Source organism: Rutilus rutilus (genome assembly GCF_951802725.1).
Source record: "Rutilus rutilus genome assembly, chromosome: 1".
NCBI classification, from domain to species: domain Eukaryota; kingdom Metazoa; phylum Chordata; class Actinopteri; order Cypriniformes; family Leuciscidae; genus Rutilus; species Rutilus rutilus.
The window spans coordinates 34,063,154-34,080,025 of record NC_140209.1 but is presented as its reverse complement, the minus strand read 5'-3'; the positions used below and the strand labels follow the sequence as shown (position 1 = coordinate 34,080,025).

The window sequence follows — 16,872 nt, the reverse complement described above, 5'->3', positions numbered from 1 at the left end:
TCATAAACAGTAACTGTCTATATAGTTTATATATAGTAATATATAGTTTTACAGCAGGTTCTGGTGGGACTATATTAAAATAACAACAAGGGGAATAAAACTGCACTCTTAAAAACAACTTGTATTTTAATCACGTTCAGATTGTAGTATTTTGATCAATATAAAAGCAACATAAAACCCCACAAATATGACTTTAAAGACCTTCATAAGACATGCAGTTACAATGAGTTTTGTGGATGTACAATATGTACATAAATAATACAGTGTTTTCATCAAGCAGGTCTAGCCAACATTTGCATCCCTGCCTAACATACATGAATTTGCATGACAGATTGGGTTTCTGTTTTTGTTTTGTAGTTGCTGTCGGTTTGTATAGTGAAATAAAAAAGGTGAATTTTTGAAGGACATAGTCTAGAGTTCATGGTGACCACAGCTGCCAAGTTTAAAAAAATTCCCTTTTTTGATCCACGGAAAATAACAACATAAAGTGTTTGGAACGTCATGAGGATGAGGTTTCCTTTTTGGATGAACTATTCCTTTAAATGTCTCGACTATTTACAAATTAGAGTTATAAATAAAAACTGGAGATTGTCCCTGTTCATTTTTTCTTTAGTTTCTTCAAAAACGTCACTTCATCTCTGTTCCTGATCCCGTAGCTGAGAATAAAGGGAAGCACAGTCATATTTAAATCACATTAAAAATCATTAACATAATTCAAAGCAAATTAACTATTGTGCAGTTTTCACACATTTCTACAAAAGCAGCAGATTGCTTGGACTCACTCCTTCAGCTTTCTCTCGTCGTCTTCTAACTTTTCTCCGTTGAAGACCAGAAGAAATGTCCTCCACACGTATTTCCTTGACAGGGTAAATAGATTAGGAAAAAAAAAACATTAGAAGAATTAAACCTATCATATAGCCTACCTGGCACACGTCTTACCAGCTGATGTGCTTGACACCTCCCTCTCGCTGTTGTTTTAGCTCCATATATCTGCGAATGGCTTTCTTGAGATCCAGAACCGTAGCAGACTGCACGACCACGATAGCTGTGAAGAGATTTGCTCCAGTTAGAATCAATAAATCTGTAACAATTCAGAGCGACTCCAAGAAAACTCACGCATGACTTCTCCATCAGGCTTACAAACACGAACAGTCATGGCCTGACCGTATTCCAGAGCCACCTGAGAGTTCACCTCCTCCAATGTGACCTGAACAGATGGAACAAACGATTTCAGAGAGCAGAAAAGATTATAAAGAAATGTTCTGCAGAAAGTCATTAGTCAACAGTTGATTTTAAAACTTGATTGTTATTTGATGGTACACCTGAATTGGCAGGTCACACAGTAAAGGGTCCTGCACTATCAGAGCCAAGCCTTCCTCGAAGATGTCAAGAAATTCAGAATGGGGCAATGCCTCCTCATCATCCTCCTCCTCATCTTCTTCTTCTTCTTCTTCTTCTTCTTTAATTTCATCTACAACGATTTTCTCGGCAAAGTCAGCCACGTCGACATTCTTGAGGGTTTCTTCCTTTAATTCATCCATTTTCAACTAATAATAAGCGAAAACTTCCTGATTTAAGAGTAAATACAGAAATACAAGACATGTAAAAGTTAACAATGAATATAAATTTAAGAATTTAGAAATAATAAATTAGGCATTTTGCGGAAATTCTTTCTGATGAAACTGTAACATCAACATGCAGCGTTTCAGCTTTCACTGTCGGAAGATTTATATGGTGCACCAGACTTTAGTTCCGCGTACGTTTTAAAATTATATGTCCGGGATTAGCTACATAATTCTTAAAAATATATATCTTTTAATTCAACAATTTTATATATTGCCAGGTATATATCAAATTATTATTATTTATATACTCTATAATCAATGTTTCATTGTGTTTATATTACGTTTCATGTCGAGCCCAGAATAGAGAGGCACGTTTGTCATCATGTGCTTCCTGTAGCAACTGCAGCTGAGAATGTGTGTAAACACCAACTTTAATTGGATCAGAAAAGCAATACCAGTATTTAGTAAACAATATTATATATAACCGTTGAAAATGCTTATGTTTTGTCCAACTTGTGGGAATGTTTTAATCGTGGAGGAAGGACAAAGATGCTTCAGATTCGCGTGTAATACATGTCCATATGTGCACAATGTCACGAGGAAGGTAATGTGGAGTTACCACCATAACACATAAACGAACACGTGATAATGGAACACATAAATAAGTTGAACGTTCGTTTCGAATGAAGTGAACAGATGAAGTGATGTGAAAGTTTGAGTCAAACAAATCTGATGATGCAAATCGTCGATTAAATTAAACATGGAATAGTGACTGTTCGATTGTAAACGTGATTTGAACAATTCGAACACTTGATAAGATCAATGCTTATAACATTAAAACACTAAATTTGCATTAAGCAATGTCAGCGTTCCATTCAGATAACATGAACAATGTGTAAGCTTTTCTTTTAGAACATGAAGAAAGTTTGAGTCGAATATTCATTTTCTTGTTCATTCATATCCGTGGCTGCATCCGAATATGCTTACTTCCCTACTATATAGTAGTCGAAAAAGTGTACACGAAACTGTAAGTCACATGGCAATGACCACATGACGGATGTAGTATTTCTGGATTACATTCATACTTTATAAAAAACGTTTTGTTTTTAACTGTCATAAGGTAAATACTTTTGCAAAAGAAGAAGAACCTAAATAGTGATGCAGTTTTGGTAGCAGCCACTCTCTCTCTGTCCACCAAGGGTTTTTGGTCTGAGAAAGGTTGATAAAAGACCTTCTAAAATCAACCATGGCGTGTAACACCTCAACTCACTATCCATTTTGGTGGGTTATTTTTATTAATAAATTATATCCTCCAATCCGAATGCTCCAGCATTAGTGAAACAAAGCGTAAAGAGGGTTGCGCACATTAAAATTTGGGTTTAAAATTGTAAAGAAAAAAAAGATTTACTAAGAATTTTGTTTTATTTCCATTCTATTTTTTATAGTATCAGCAAACAATGAGATAATCTGTCATAAAACTAAAAGCTTTCAATTCAATAATTCAGATTGATTTATTAAGAAGTATATTTAAATCTCTGAATGGCCGCTAACTTAAAAATGTAGTAGCCAAACTGGCTGCTGTGTGTGTGTGAGCGAAAAAGTTAATTTCAAACCTTGATTAGAACATCCCTCAAAAATTTGGTCAATGTAGTTTTTGAGACGCTGCCAGCATAAAACGTTCGGATATAATATATATATATATATATATATATATATATATATATATATATATATATCTGATGTGTGTTGAAATAATTGGTTGGTTATTGTGACAGGTAAATAACAGAATGTACCCCAAACTGAAGGAGGTTGATGATGTTCTCGGGGGCGCTGCTGCTTGGGAAAATGTGGATTCCACTCCAGGTAAAACAGTGTATCCTAATGTAATTTAAAAAAAACAATACTTCTATGTGTTTTAATCACACATTCAGGTGGCTTTAAATAAGTGTATTTGGTTTATTTTGAGTATAACATTTTCTTTTTTCTTTTTCTTTGAAGAACCTTGTCCAAAATGTGAGCACCCAAGGGCTTACTTTATGCAGATTCAAACTAGATCTGCTGATGAACCAATGACAACTTTCTACAAGTGTTGCAATATACAATGTGGGCATCGTTGGAGAGACTAAATCAGTCTTGGACTTTGTTTGAGACTCAAAATATATGACTAAATATGTGTTCATAATACAATATTCTGTTTTGATTATATATTTATTTTTTTGGAGCCAAAACTGTGTCATCATTTAAATGGATTAAAAACCGTTATTTTCACTAACTAGCAGAATGTGTGTCATTCGGTTAGTGCAATAACCACATCATTTACATCTGGGTTGTTCTGGCCTGATGACCATTCTTGTGTGTGTGTGAGTGTGTGTGTGTGTGTGTGTGTGCGCAAGTAATACAATTACATCTCATACATGTTATAGTCTTTTTATTTGTTCAAATAATCATTAAGTCCACAAGTTTTATTTTACATACACATTTGAGACTTCAGTTGAACTATTCTCAAGGCATCTATCTACAACTGCATTCCTGTAACACAAGCTTGACATCTACTGTCTGCAACAGCATCAAGTCACTTCACAAAGCAAGTAGACCTACGTAGTCAAGAGCATATTAGATTAAAGGGAGCCAGCCTGGATTGTGCAAGTAAACCTCATGAACATGCATATTTACTGGAGATTATCTTTCAGTAATCAAACAGACATCATATATTTTTTGTGTATGTTTGATGGAGAGGTATATTGATGATTTTTTTTCCCGATTAAATAAAGCAGGGTGGGATGAGGCCTTTTTTCACTCGGAAAATAGAACATTGGAATTTAAACTTAGAAAATAGAACTTAATGTGGCAAAAGTTCTTTTTGTAATGCTTGCATACACGTATGAGGCAAATGTGCAAATACTATGAAAAATCCAGTGTTCGTTGGACAGATCTGATTAAAAAAGAATCATTTACAATGAGACAGCAAGTTTAAATACATTTGCACACACTAGCAATTGCTACATGTTTTCCTTCACGTTAAATACTACAATGGAAAGACGGAGATTCTGATTTTTAAACAGCTATAATATTGGCAGATTGTCTACAGGAGAAAGATGATTAGTATCTGAATTAAAGCTACACTGTGTAACTTGTGCTAACATGTTATCAATTAGATTACTTTTCCGAATGCGTTTACTTTTGCCCAATACACTTTGATGAATCTATAATAACGATTAATATTTTTGAGCTGTCGGGATGGATTTTGTGGATAAAAATGAAATACATTCGCACGTGCGTGTCACGATGTATCTGTATATATCCGTACACAGAGAAAAGTAGCTCCGCGTTAATGTTGTTGCAGTAGCGTGAAGATAAAAGTTTGCCGTCACAACAAACGAGAAAAAATTCACCATGAATCATTCAAAACGACAAACCTCCAAAGAAACCCTTGCACACCGGTAAACTGGTGCTAGAGCCGTAGCACGACCAAGACACGTTTTGTTTTTACGCTTCAGGGCCAAAAGTTACATGGTGTAGCTTTAGGCAAAAGTGAAAAGCAGAGGTTTAACTCATATTGAGATGTATAGGCTAGGTTTCACAGACAAGGCTCGATTAAACCAGGATTAGGCCTTAGTTTAATTAGGACATTTAAGTATCTTTTATAAACATGCCTTATAAAAATTCCTGATCTGCATCTTGAGACAAAACAATGGTACTGACATATTTTAAGAAATGTCAGTGCACTTTGCTTTCAGTTAAGACAGCTCAAACATGCATTTTTAGTACTAGGCTTAAGTCTTGTCTGTGAAACCGGGCGATAGTCTAATCACTGCTGATGTTGTAGTGTTTGAATTTCGTACCATTAAATCACATTTTTGGACAGAGCTATTCAGAAATGATCAAATAAAGGAAACAACCTCTTTAGATGGTTCCTGAGAAATTACAAGTCTGACCACAAAAAAAAAAAAAAAAAAAAAATAGGACGATCAACCTTAATAATAATGCAGTAATTAATAATACAGTGCTTATATATATATACAGTGCAATGCATAAGTGAATACACCCATGCTAAAGTTGACTAAAAAGAGGAATAAAAAATCATATTTTGGAAATTGAACTTAATGCCTTCATTTAAAAAATTAGGAAAAATCCAACCTTTAAGGACACCAATTTTCTTTGTGAATGAATAATGTATCGTAAATAAATAAATGTTCTTCCTTAAAATACATGGTGCATAAGTGAGTACACCCCTATGTTAAATTCCCATAGAGGCAGGCAGATTTTTATTTTTAAGTATTTTTTTTTTTTTTTATTTAGGATACTATGCATCCTGATAAAGTTCCCTTGGCCTTTGGAATTAAAATAGCCCCACATCATCACATAGCCTTCACCATACCTAGAGATTGGCATGGGGTACTTTCCATAAGATCATCTCTCAATGCAAATCAAACTAGCTTTTAGGCTAACTGAAATAAAACCATGCCAATCTCTAGGTATGGTGAAGGCTATGTGATGATGTGGGGCTATTTTAATTCCAAAGGCCAAGGGAACTTTATCAGGATGCATAGTATCCTAAATTAAAAAAAAAAAAAATTACTTAAAAATAAAAATCTGCCTGCCTCTATGGGAATTTAACATAGGGGTGTACTCACTTATGCACCCTGTATTTTAAGGAAGAACATTTATTTATTTACGATACATTATTCATTCACAAAGAAAATTGGTGTCCTTAAAGGTTGGATTTTTCCTAATTTTTTAAATTAAGGCATTAAGTTCAATTTCCAAAATATGATTTTTTATTCCTCTTTTTAGTCAACTTTAGCATGGGTGTATTCACTTATGCATTGCACTGTATATATATATATATATATATATATATATATAATTCTTGAGCACTGTGGATGTTGTAACTTTTGTTTTCTGTACCATTTCAGCAATAAATCACATTGTCAGACAGAGCAAAATGGTTTTTGAAAGATTACAATTTCACAACCAGAACAAACATCTATTCCGAAACGACCAAATAACGGAAACAATCTCTTTGGATGATTCCACAGAAATCACAATCTGACCACAAAAAGGAAAAATCAGGACAATCATCATTTAAGTCCTTGTGGCCGGTTACACACAGTATTAATAAGTGAACGGTTAATCTGCTTTGAGTTATGAAGCCCAGTGCAGCAACAAGCCCAGCTTGACACACTGAGGGGACATATGGCCCAATAGAGCGCTATGCAAGATTACAGTGATGCCATGCAGCGCATTTCATCATGCTGGTGAACTCCAACAGCAAAGCAGCTTTGAACAGCCTTTACAAGAGATTTCTTCCCTTTTTGAAGAAGAAGATGACGACAACTTCACCACGTTAAGTAGAAATGAAAAAATAACGCAGCAGCCACTTCTAAACATGTTGTTCAGCAGTTCTGGCTAGAATAAATGTTCAAATAAATGCGTGATTAGAGATGATTCTACACTGATCTTAATATCAGCAAACAGACCTACTTTATTAATGACTGACCTGGATAACCGATGATAGTTTAGAGAAGGCTCAAACAGCTTATTGACAACACAGAACAGCTAGTATAGTGGTTTGAAAAGCACCATGGCTATAGTTCTGATTCACAGTTCAAAAACATGTTAAATGTATATTGGTTGAATTCCACAAATATGACCCTAACATGAACTGCACGGCATATTAAAACACCATGAGCTTTAGAATTACTAAAAGGAGATTTAGATGGACATACATATTCCTTATCAATAGAAACCTTTCAACTAAAATGTCACGTCTACACAACAATGCATGTTTCATATATAAGCATATCAAATCAAATGAGTCTTTTCGACAAACATAAGAAATTGAAAACATGACAAAAGTGAAATTTCCATAACATTTGCATAAAATGCCAAATATAGATGCATTTTTCACATGTAAAAGCAACAATGTTACTCCAGCACAACGTTAAACGGTCCCAGACCCAGCCATTAAAGACTTTCATTTTAATATGTTAAAATAAAACAATAATGCATAAAATAATAATCCTACATTCCAACAATACTGACCCTGTAGTGAAATTCAGTTGGTTTCGCTACTCGGTAAGATTCACAAATGAGCTTAAGGTTACTGTTTTCACATATTTTCTACACGTTTACACTTTGCTTTACTGCTAAAAAAAAAAAAAAAAAAAATTGATGAAACAATGACCATTGTGCATATTAAAACGTACCGATCCTTCATGTCCTCTGCTTCATTTAAGAGGTGTCAGTAACTACATCAAGTGCCTGTAAATTAAATGTGAGAATCAATAGTTACATAAAGCGAGAAATGGCTAGAAATACGAGCTGTCAGCTGGGGCGATCACAGAGCAGACGGAAATGAAAGTGAGTCGTCAACACCCACCAGAATGAGGTCACAGCACGCTCTTTAATGGGATAGACTGTTAGCATATGCGCTTGAATGTGTAAATATAGCCCTTGCAGTTGGGGCAAGTGTGTGTCACATCCTTGAGGTCGTCAATCATACAGGGGATCAAGCAGCAACCTAGATCACAACTGTAAAACAAAGACAAAAGCCATGAGGGATCTCAAGAGCGTACTGTACGGTTCATCATTCAGGGCTCATTGTGTATTCATTTATGCAAAACTACATAAAAAATCCAATTCATGCATGCATGGCCTGAATGCACCTCTTGTATGGTGCACGTTTTTAATTTCTGTATTAAAATTCATTTACACTACTATTTAAAAGTTTGGGGTCAGAAAGATTTTTTGAAAAAGAAATGAATACTTTTATTCGACAGACGCATTGAAATGCTCAAAAGAGAGATTCATAATGTCACAAAAGATTTATATTTCAAATAAATGCTGTTCTTTTGTTTCCACAAAAATATTAAGCAGCACGTTTTCAATATTGATAATAACGATACGAAATGTTTCTTGAGAATCAAATCAGATCATATTACAATGATTTCTGAAGGATCATGTGACACTGAAGACTGGAGTAATGATGCTGAAAATTCAGCTTTGATCACAGGAATAAATGACATTTTAAAATATATATAACAATAGAAAACAGTTATTTTGAATTGTAATAATGTCACTTATTTCTGTTTTTACTGAACTTTTGATCAAACAAATGCAGTCTTGGTGAACAAGAGACTTCTTTCAAAAACATTAAAAATCCCCAAACTTTTAAACAGTGGTGTAGTTTTGTATGAGCATAAAGTCAAAAATAGTGAGCGTGATACAACTGTCCTGAAATTATAATGAAGAAAAAAAGCCTCTTTATCTTAAAGGGATACTCCACTTTTTTTTGGAAATAGGCTCATTTTACAACTCCCCCAGAGTTAAACAGTTGAGTTTTACCGTTTTCGAATCCATTCAGCCGATCTCCGGGTCTGGCGGTACCACTTTTAGCATAGCTTAGCATAGATCATTGAATCGGACAAGACCATTAGCATCTCTCTCAAAAAAATGACCAAAGAGTTTCGATATTTTTCCTATTTAAAACTTGACTCTTCTGTAGTTACATCGTGTACTAAGACCGACGGAAAATGAAAAGTTGCGATTTTCTGCGATTTAATGATATGACGCAGCGCTTGAAAATAGTCCCCAGCTCTGTAACTTCCAACGTGACCGGGACTAAGTTTGTCTAACCTATTAGACCTATTTCAGGCGCTGTGTCATATCATTACGCCTGCTGCACTCATGGTACGGCAGCAAAGTTTCTTGATTATTACGCAGGAATGAGAGTATAGTTCCTAGCCATATCAGCCTAGAAAATTGCAACTTTACATTTTCCGTCAGTCTTAGTACACGATGTAACTACAGAAGAGTCAAGTTTTAAATAGGAAAAATATCGAAACTCTTTGGTCATTTTTTTGAGAGAGATGCTAATGGTCTTGTCCGAATCAATGATCTATGCTAAGCTATGCTAAAAGTGGTACCGCCAGACCCGGAGTTCGGCTGAATGGATTCGAAAACGGTAAAACTCAACTGTTTAACTCTGGAGGAGTTGTAAAATGAGCCTATTTCCAAAAAAAAGTGGAGTATCCCTTTAAGAAAACCTTATTTAGCAGTTTAGCATATGCTTTTATTATTATTTCTTATAAAATTGTATGTCCGCCAACTCAAAGACATGTAGGCCAACCAACATGCAGAAAAAGAAAACATATCAATATCATATATTGTGCCGTTCAGTTCGTCACTTACCCGACAAAGAAGCAGAACATGCAGATTAGAGTATTCATGAGGCCGATGTCGTGGCTGATGCGGGTGGTGATGGGTTGTTGGCAGTGTGGACAAACCGTCTGCACTGGAGTCGACTGAAACATCTCCCCCTGTAGAACAGTCACGGTGGTGGTGGTGGTACCAGGAGGGGAGAGAACTGTGGCTGTGTGACCTGGACCAAAGTGACTGGGCCCCGGACCATAGTGCTCCACTATCGGATGAGGAAAGTGTCCAGGGGGAGCGTAGTAACCACCTGCAGCACATCAATTTTGAGGTTAAAGTTAGTTCACACAAAAATTATCTTATCATTTACTCGCCATCATCCCATCCCCGATTGCATATGACTGTTTCTTTCTTCAGATAAACAAACAAACATTTGTAGGGAAATAATCCATCTTTGTGAGCCCATATAATGCCATTGAATGGCCGTTGCTTGTTTGACACTTAAAATATCGTTAAAATATAGCTATATATATTTTTTTAAATCTCATTTTTCTGGATGAACTAAGCAACTAACCCTTTTAATTACTGCTTTAACTATAAACAAGATTTTAGAAAGGCAGCAATACCTACAACAGTAACCGAAAACAGTGTCAATTCAGAGGCAGTTTTACATTTTGCTGAAAGATTTTGGAAACATTTTATTTTACAGTGTCCTTATTACACGACGTTACATACAGTATAGTTACTATAATAATAACTGTAAGTTACATATTATTACATGCAACTAACCCTGAACCAGGTAGTTAGTTAATATTACTCAGTACTTAAATGTATTATTACACTGTAGCAATGTTTTGTGTAATCGTGCTCAAAGCCCTCTCACATCTCTTTATCTAGTTTCGTTGTGAACAGAAAAATCACTTGTTGCTCGACGTAACTTGTCGCATCACATCATTTTGATTTAACATTACTGCTAGCTCTTCACTCTGAAATGCTAATGATCCGTGAATGGCTGCTGATGCATTAGTGTGTGAGTTTGGTTGGCACACCCACCGTGAGGATGAGGCATGGGCATATGCATATGCATAGGCATAGACATAGGCTTGGGACCTTCGCCTGGGACATGCGGAGGAACAAAGCCAGGTGTGGCTTCATAAGGTGGAGGCCCGTATTCTGGAGGCAGCGGCTGTCCTTGTGGAGGTCCTGTCATTACTGGAGCAGAGGCTGCTGAGGGAAACAGCTTTATGTCAATTTATTTATTTTTTTTAATTACAGAATTCCTGTATCCCACCTGCTAGACTTGCTCCTCTCATCATTAATTATAAACATGCAGTGGTGTCCAAACATATGAGACCACAAGTGAAATGACTGTGTTAATTTGCATAAATTAATAATAGTATTATTATTTTTTTTATTCATTACAACATTCTACCTTACAAATTAATATATCGGCCAATTTGAGTGAAAAGTTAATCTGAAGCAAATGTGGAACAAACCAAAAAAAACCCGTTTTCATTTTGCACTCGAGCTGCGTGATCTCCACAAGTTTGTATCAAACCTGATGAGTTTAAAGTTTAAATGCGTATAAATGGTTACAAAATGTATTAGTGATCTATTGCAGAATCCTGTGGTGTCAGACTTTATGATTCCACTGTAAATCAAAGTAAATGTTTATACACAGACAGCAGTGTGGTTTACAGAATTAGCTAATATATTCATATGAATAGCCTTTTCTGCTCACGCCAAATTGATATGAATAATTATAGTTATTATTGTTTTTATTATTTCATCATTGAACATATGTTGCTATTATTAAGTGAAACAAAAGAAATCTAATTTCATACAATTCTAGTGGCCCATTAAAAGGCTGAGGAAAGTGTTTCCATTCAAGTTTCCATGGTTTTCTAGAACACTTTTTTGACATTCTGCAGCTAATGATGGTGCGAGCGTTTCTTCAAACCATTGCATTTACCTATTAAAAGCAGGTTTAAAAGGTAGAAGTTCATTTCAAATGTCTAAAGAGAAGAGACAAATATCTAGGTATTTACCAGAAACTGGAGGTTGTCCATTTTTTTCCTCAAGAAGTGGGGCATTGGGGCCCCCTGGGTAAGGAGGAGGGGGGTCACTGGACATGTTGGTTCCCTGGAAGGAGGCCAGATAAGGGAGTTTCTAAAGTGAACACAGACAGGCCACATGGTTCAGCAAGCACACAGTGTAATGTGATCCCGGCATCCCGGACTACTGTTGCTGAGGCATTTCACATCCAATTATTCGTTTGCAGATGCTCACTGCTTCAACACTCCCACGAGCCCACAAATAAAAACAACATACATAAGCTTGAAATATCTAACCTTATGGACAAAGATTTTCTTCGCACTTTAGACTAATAAAGGGGTTTCCAATCCTGCTTCTGGAGAGCCACTGTCCTGAAGAGTTTAGCTCCCACCCCAATACCTGATCCAGCTAATCCAGGTCTTACTAGGCAACGGCATACTAGAAACTTCCAGGCAGGTGTGTTGAGGAAAGCCGGCGCTAAACTCTGCAGGATAGAGGCGCTCCAGGAGCGAGTTTGGACACCCCTTTACTAAACTCTCCATCCACTCCTTCCACTTCTGTGAAGTGGTGCAAGTCAACGTCCCACCAGACCAAAATATAAGCAGCACGGCACAAAGCTTCATGTGCTCGTCCTCTCTGAATTAGGACCCAAAATAAATAAATATTAAGTCTGCTTTTTAAAACAAAGAAACTGTAAGAGGATGACTAGTGTGCGCAAACAACCGGAAACTCTGTATATTTGTGCAGATCATTTCTGATTTGAAGCTTGTGACAATCAACCCGATCACTTTATTTAGCCTTATTAAATAAACACAATATGTTTGGATTCATCAATAATCAACACTACTGTTCAAAAGTTTAGGGTCAGTAAGATTTTTAAAGAAATTAATACTTTTATTCAGCAAGGATGTATTAAATTAATCAATTATGACAGTGAAGACATTTAGAATATAACAAAAATATTTCCATTTCAAATACATGCTGTTCTTTTGAACTTTCTATTCATCATAAAAAAAAAAAAAAAAAAAATAAATAAATGGTTTCCACAAAAATATTCACTGATAATAATAAGAAATGTTGCTTGAGCAGCAAATCATCAGGATCATGTGACACTGAAGACTTAATGATGCTGAAAATTCAGCTTTGACATCACAGGAATAAATTACATTTTAAAATATATTCAAAAAGGCGTAAGAGACTTCTTTGAATTTTTTTTTTATTTTTTATTACCAACCCGAAACGTTTGAATAATATATAGTATAATCCTCATATATTTATACATATATATGCATATGCATATATACATATACATATATACATATACATATACATATATATATATACACATATATATAGTATATGCAGCGCAATGTTATGGAATATGCACAATCTCTTGGCTTAGGTAGACAGTTTTGGCCTTTAAGAAGTTAAAGTAATAATATTTACAGTAGAAACAGTGGCACAGTATTCTTAGAACCTCAGATATGTGGGTCAAGACTAACCAGATATCAAACATCGTGTCCTTTGTGTGAAATATAAACAAATGAAAATTGTCAAAGTTTAAGGGAAATAAATGCAAATGAAAAACAAAATCATGGGAAAAACCGCACCTCATTTGAAAACCAAACCGACATTATAACTAAGACTATAAAACTTTGTATGTCAACTTCAATCATTATTCCTTAGTTATAAGTGGCCTAACTGCATATATGTGGCATTATTATGGTTCTCATCAAATACTTATAATCAGGTAAAGTTGACATAACATAATTAACCATTAAAATGGCTAGTCATAGGTGTGTCCTCTTCATGACTGGTGATATGACTACACATTATCTCATTTGCACTTTCTAGGAATGATTACCACCAGCCAATAGGGATGAAGCAGGAAATGCACAAATAAAGCATGTGACCACTACTATATGTGGAGCGTATAAATATTGCGTGAGCCTAATGTCCATTAGCTTATGTAGTCAGAGTAACTCGTTGCCCAGTTCACATCCTGTTTTACTCAGAATAGCCTAATGGAAATGAATTACACAGAAAGCTTCTCCGTATAACCACAAATTATGGCAACATTTATGATGCATTGCCGCCGTGTAATTAGAACATTCAAAAAAGATCTGATACAAAACTATAGATATACAGCAAAACATCGTGTTGATTAAAAACATTAACATTGAATGTTTAATCCACAGTGAACATCAGTTTACACTTTCATTTCATATAGCCTAGAGCATTTAATAATGCTACCTTTCCACCTTTTTCCTAACAAGCCTAAATTATGAGAGGGACTTCCGGTTTGGGGAAGTTTCACTTAAAAGAAGCGAAAAACAAATCATTTCAAATCATAAGGTTGAGCTACAAATAATCCTGATCTGTCAGTTTGCCCGAATGAGCTGTAATTTCCTTCATGTTAATAACGTAATGCTTGGTATTTTAATGTGACGAGATCTCTTTTCAGTCATTGCATTCTTTTCCTTCTGATTATTTTCTTTGTTTCCCCCCTTATTATTGAGCTGTAGTTTAAAAAAGACAACATATAGGCTACTGCGTGTTTGTGGTCTGTTCTTCCGATTTAATTTACGATATATCCAATGAATAATTCACTGCAGAACTGTACTAAGAATATCTTGTTTTTCTCCCCAAATCCTCACGTCTCTTTCCAGGTTTGTTTTCACACCGATGTTTAAAATGTAATTGTCTGCCCTTTTCACTTCTAATCTGTATTAGCAGTGTTTACTGGAATGTTTCTAAAACGGGTAAATACAATATTTATCGTCTGTCAAAAATGATGGAAATCACTTGGAAATATTAGCCTGTCATCAATGTTCCAGTTAATTAAAAAAAATTTATTAAAGCAACGCTGCAGAAATAATCGAGCTTTTGGGGAATTCATGGTCTGTTGAAGTCATTTGTTAATGCTTTTATACTTTTAAATTTCTTTATAAATCTTAATGATCAATGGGTGAAGGAATAATGTCTTCTTATTGTATTTTGAAAATGTTCATTATTGCGTTCACAGGGTGAACCTTTCGCTGATTGTTTACAAGTTAACATAGGCAAAGTTATACTCCTATAATTCATAATTCAAGTCACAGGGTGCAGGAAAAAGGTGGATAGGCCAGTGTTGGTCCTGTATGTACTAATATGTAGGCTACTAAGAACGTTTTGCTAATGTTCCCATTGAGTTATGAAAATGTTATTTTGAATGTTTTCTGAACGTTTTTTCTTGGTTGTATCAACATTAAGGGAATTTAGTAATTTTGCAAACAATTCTGGGAATGTTACTTTTGAATGTTCTCTGAATATTCTGAAACATTATTGTTTTTTTTTTTACTAAAGCGTTTCAGAAAAAAAAAGTTCCATGAACGATGTAGGCTATAGGGTAAATAACTAAAGATAACTTTTTAGTTTTTAATGTCTTTAAAATTATAGACTAGATAACTTTTAACAAGCATTCTAGTAACGTTACAAGGAAAAAAGTTGCCAGAATTTTAGCCAAAGTTCTGAGAACATTCCCTGTTATCTGGGAAACCATTCGTTTTGTATAAAAATGGGATAATTCAAGAATTCTTACAACTTTTTATGTGTTTGAAACACACACTTGGCATAGCATAGATTTTGGGCTTTTTATAAAGTGTTATTTCAGACTAGTGGAAAGAAAATATCCAAAATACACTCTGAAGTGAAGGCTATCTTTCATGGCACATTTTTATTTGCGCCTGTAGATTTCCATTACAGTTCATTAAAGGCCGTTTTCTCAAAATGAGTAAAAAATCTCCAATTTAGTAGCACTTACATACACCAAAACTTTACAGTTTTATCCCTATATATATTCTGAGTTTTTTTGTTTTTGTTTTTTATTACAGAGTGGTTTGTTCATAAATAATTTGCCTGATTTTATACATTTTAATCCTTAAACAAAAATTATGAAAATGTTTTTTTTTTCAGGCTGTTGACAGTATTTTCTGATTTATGGAAACAAGCAACTGGAGAAGTATGGTGATATCTATTAGTTAATTTTTAATTAACTAATAGAGTAGGAGGAGGGGGAGGAGGAGGGTCTTGCCTTCACTTTATTGTGTTCTTTATCATTTTAATTTAATTATAATTTTACCAATTATAATATTAAGACGATTAGCGACAGCTTTTTAACTTTTAAACGTGCTGAACTGAGCGAGCAGCACATGAGTTGGTGTGTTTGTTCTGGTGTTTTCTGGAACAGAGATCAGCGATTATCCAACCTGCGTCCATCGGCGCTGGCAATGATTACATAACACTGCCCTAACCCTTCATGTCTTCACTATTACTCAACTTTGACTGTGATTCACCCTAACATAGAAATATAGTGTTGCAAATAGCTATTTGTGTCACTAGTTACTGGCCTCGTCATCAATGTAAGGAAAGCGGGAGTTACTTTTTCTGGTCTAAAAATAAGTCCCGGTCTCTTCACTGACAAATATAGCACAAAAGTGTAGAGTGACTCGCACTATTGCATACATGCAATACTCATTCATCGCAGTATCAGCAGCAAGCCTGGCTAGCTAACATATATTTCAGTCATTTAGTCATATTAACATAAAAGCACGACACATGAAAATCCATCTGTTAGAAATTCAAGCGAATCATAACAACTTTGAGAGAGCGATAAACATCCTTAGCGATTAAAATCCTTCAGCGATTGATAGGCTATTCGTGAATGATGCGAGCACAGGCCTGCGGTTGCAGATCATAACGCTGCCAGCGCACGAAAACACAAAGCAATATTCATACAGGCGACGTGCTGTTACCTTCTGTATCCACGGCGTCAATCAAAATATCAGCTTTGAGAACTTTCCGATTTCTAGCTTAAACGTTGATGCTTTGTGGCTCCAGTTTTCCAATAACATCCGCTGCTGGGAAGGATTTGACGTAAACATGGGAGATGGGAGGTGTATAAAGCGTCTGTGTGTGAATGCCACTGGTGATTTATCTTACTATGGCGAAGGATTAGATTATGAATATTAAGTAGGCCACATGAGTGGACGCTCTCGCAAGGTTACTAAGCAACGTCAGCGTTACGTAATTATTATGCACGCTTTAAGCCTCCGCCGTA

At 35.3% G+C, this 16,872-nt stretch overlaps 3 protein-coding genes across 5 annotated transcripts; 1 reads left to right on the top strand and 2 right to left on the bottom strand.

Moving 5' to 3' along the window:
• Positions 1-101: 101 nt before the first annotated feature.
• snrnp25 (small nuclear ribonucleoprotein 25) lies at positions 102-1,733 on the bottom strand. Its single transcript, XM_084405123.1, has 5 exons — positions 1,323-1,733; positions 1,117-1,207; positions 940-1,045; positions 783-857; positions 102-656 (listed from the first exon to the last, which is right to left on the bottom strand). Exons 1-5 carry the CDS (start codon positions 1,539-1,541, stop codon positions 599-601), a joined length of 549 nt encoding a protein of 182 aa, XP_084261249.1. The 5' UTR covers positions 1,542-1,733; the 3' UTR covers positions 102-598.
• A 207-nt stretch (positions 1,734-1,940) lies between these two features.
• On the top strand, positions 1,941-3,837 carry polr3k (polymerase (RNA) III (DNA directed) polypeptide K). The gene is made up of 3 exons (XM_084421221.1): positions 1,941-2,169; positions 3,341-3,428; positions 3,564-3,837. The coding sequence occupies exons 1-3, from the start codon at positions 2,059-2,061 to the stop codon at positions 3,689-3,691; spliced, it is 327 nt and encodes a 108-aa protein (XP_084277347.1). The 5' UTR covers positions 1,941-2,058; the 3' UTR covers positions 3,692-3,837.
• Positions 3,838-6,882: 3,045 nt separating this feature from the next.
• On the bottom strand, positions 6,883-16,729 carry cdip1 (cell death-inducing p53 target 1). Of its 3 annotated transcripts, none has more exons than XM_084425005.1 (6): positions 16,568-16,729; positions 11,768-11,888; positions 10,773-10,946; positions 9,759-10,029; positions 7,948-8,099; positions 6,883-7,829 (listed from the first exon to the last, which is right to left on the bottom strand). In XM_084425005.1, exons 2-5 carry the CDS (start codon positions 11,850-11,852, stop codon positions 7,988-7,990), a joined length of 642 nt encoding a protein of 213 aa, XP_084281131.1. In that variant the 5' UTR covers positions 11,853-11,888; positions 16,568-16,729; the 3' UTR covers positions 6,883-7,829; positions 7,948-7,987. The 3 variants fall into 3 exon arrangements, with proteins under 3 accessions (XP_084281131.1, XP_084281133.1, XP_084281132.1); XM_084425006.1 differs by having other exon boundaries at positions 7,692-7,829; positions 11,768-11,861; positions 16,568-16,680; XM_084425007.1 differs by having other exon boundaries at positions 7,006-8,099; positions 10,773-10,943; positions 16,568-16,709.
• Positions 16,730-16,872: the final 143 nt, after the last annotated feature.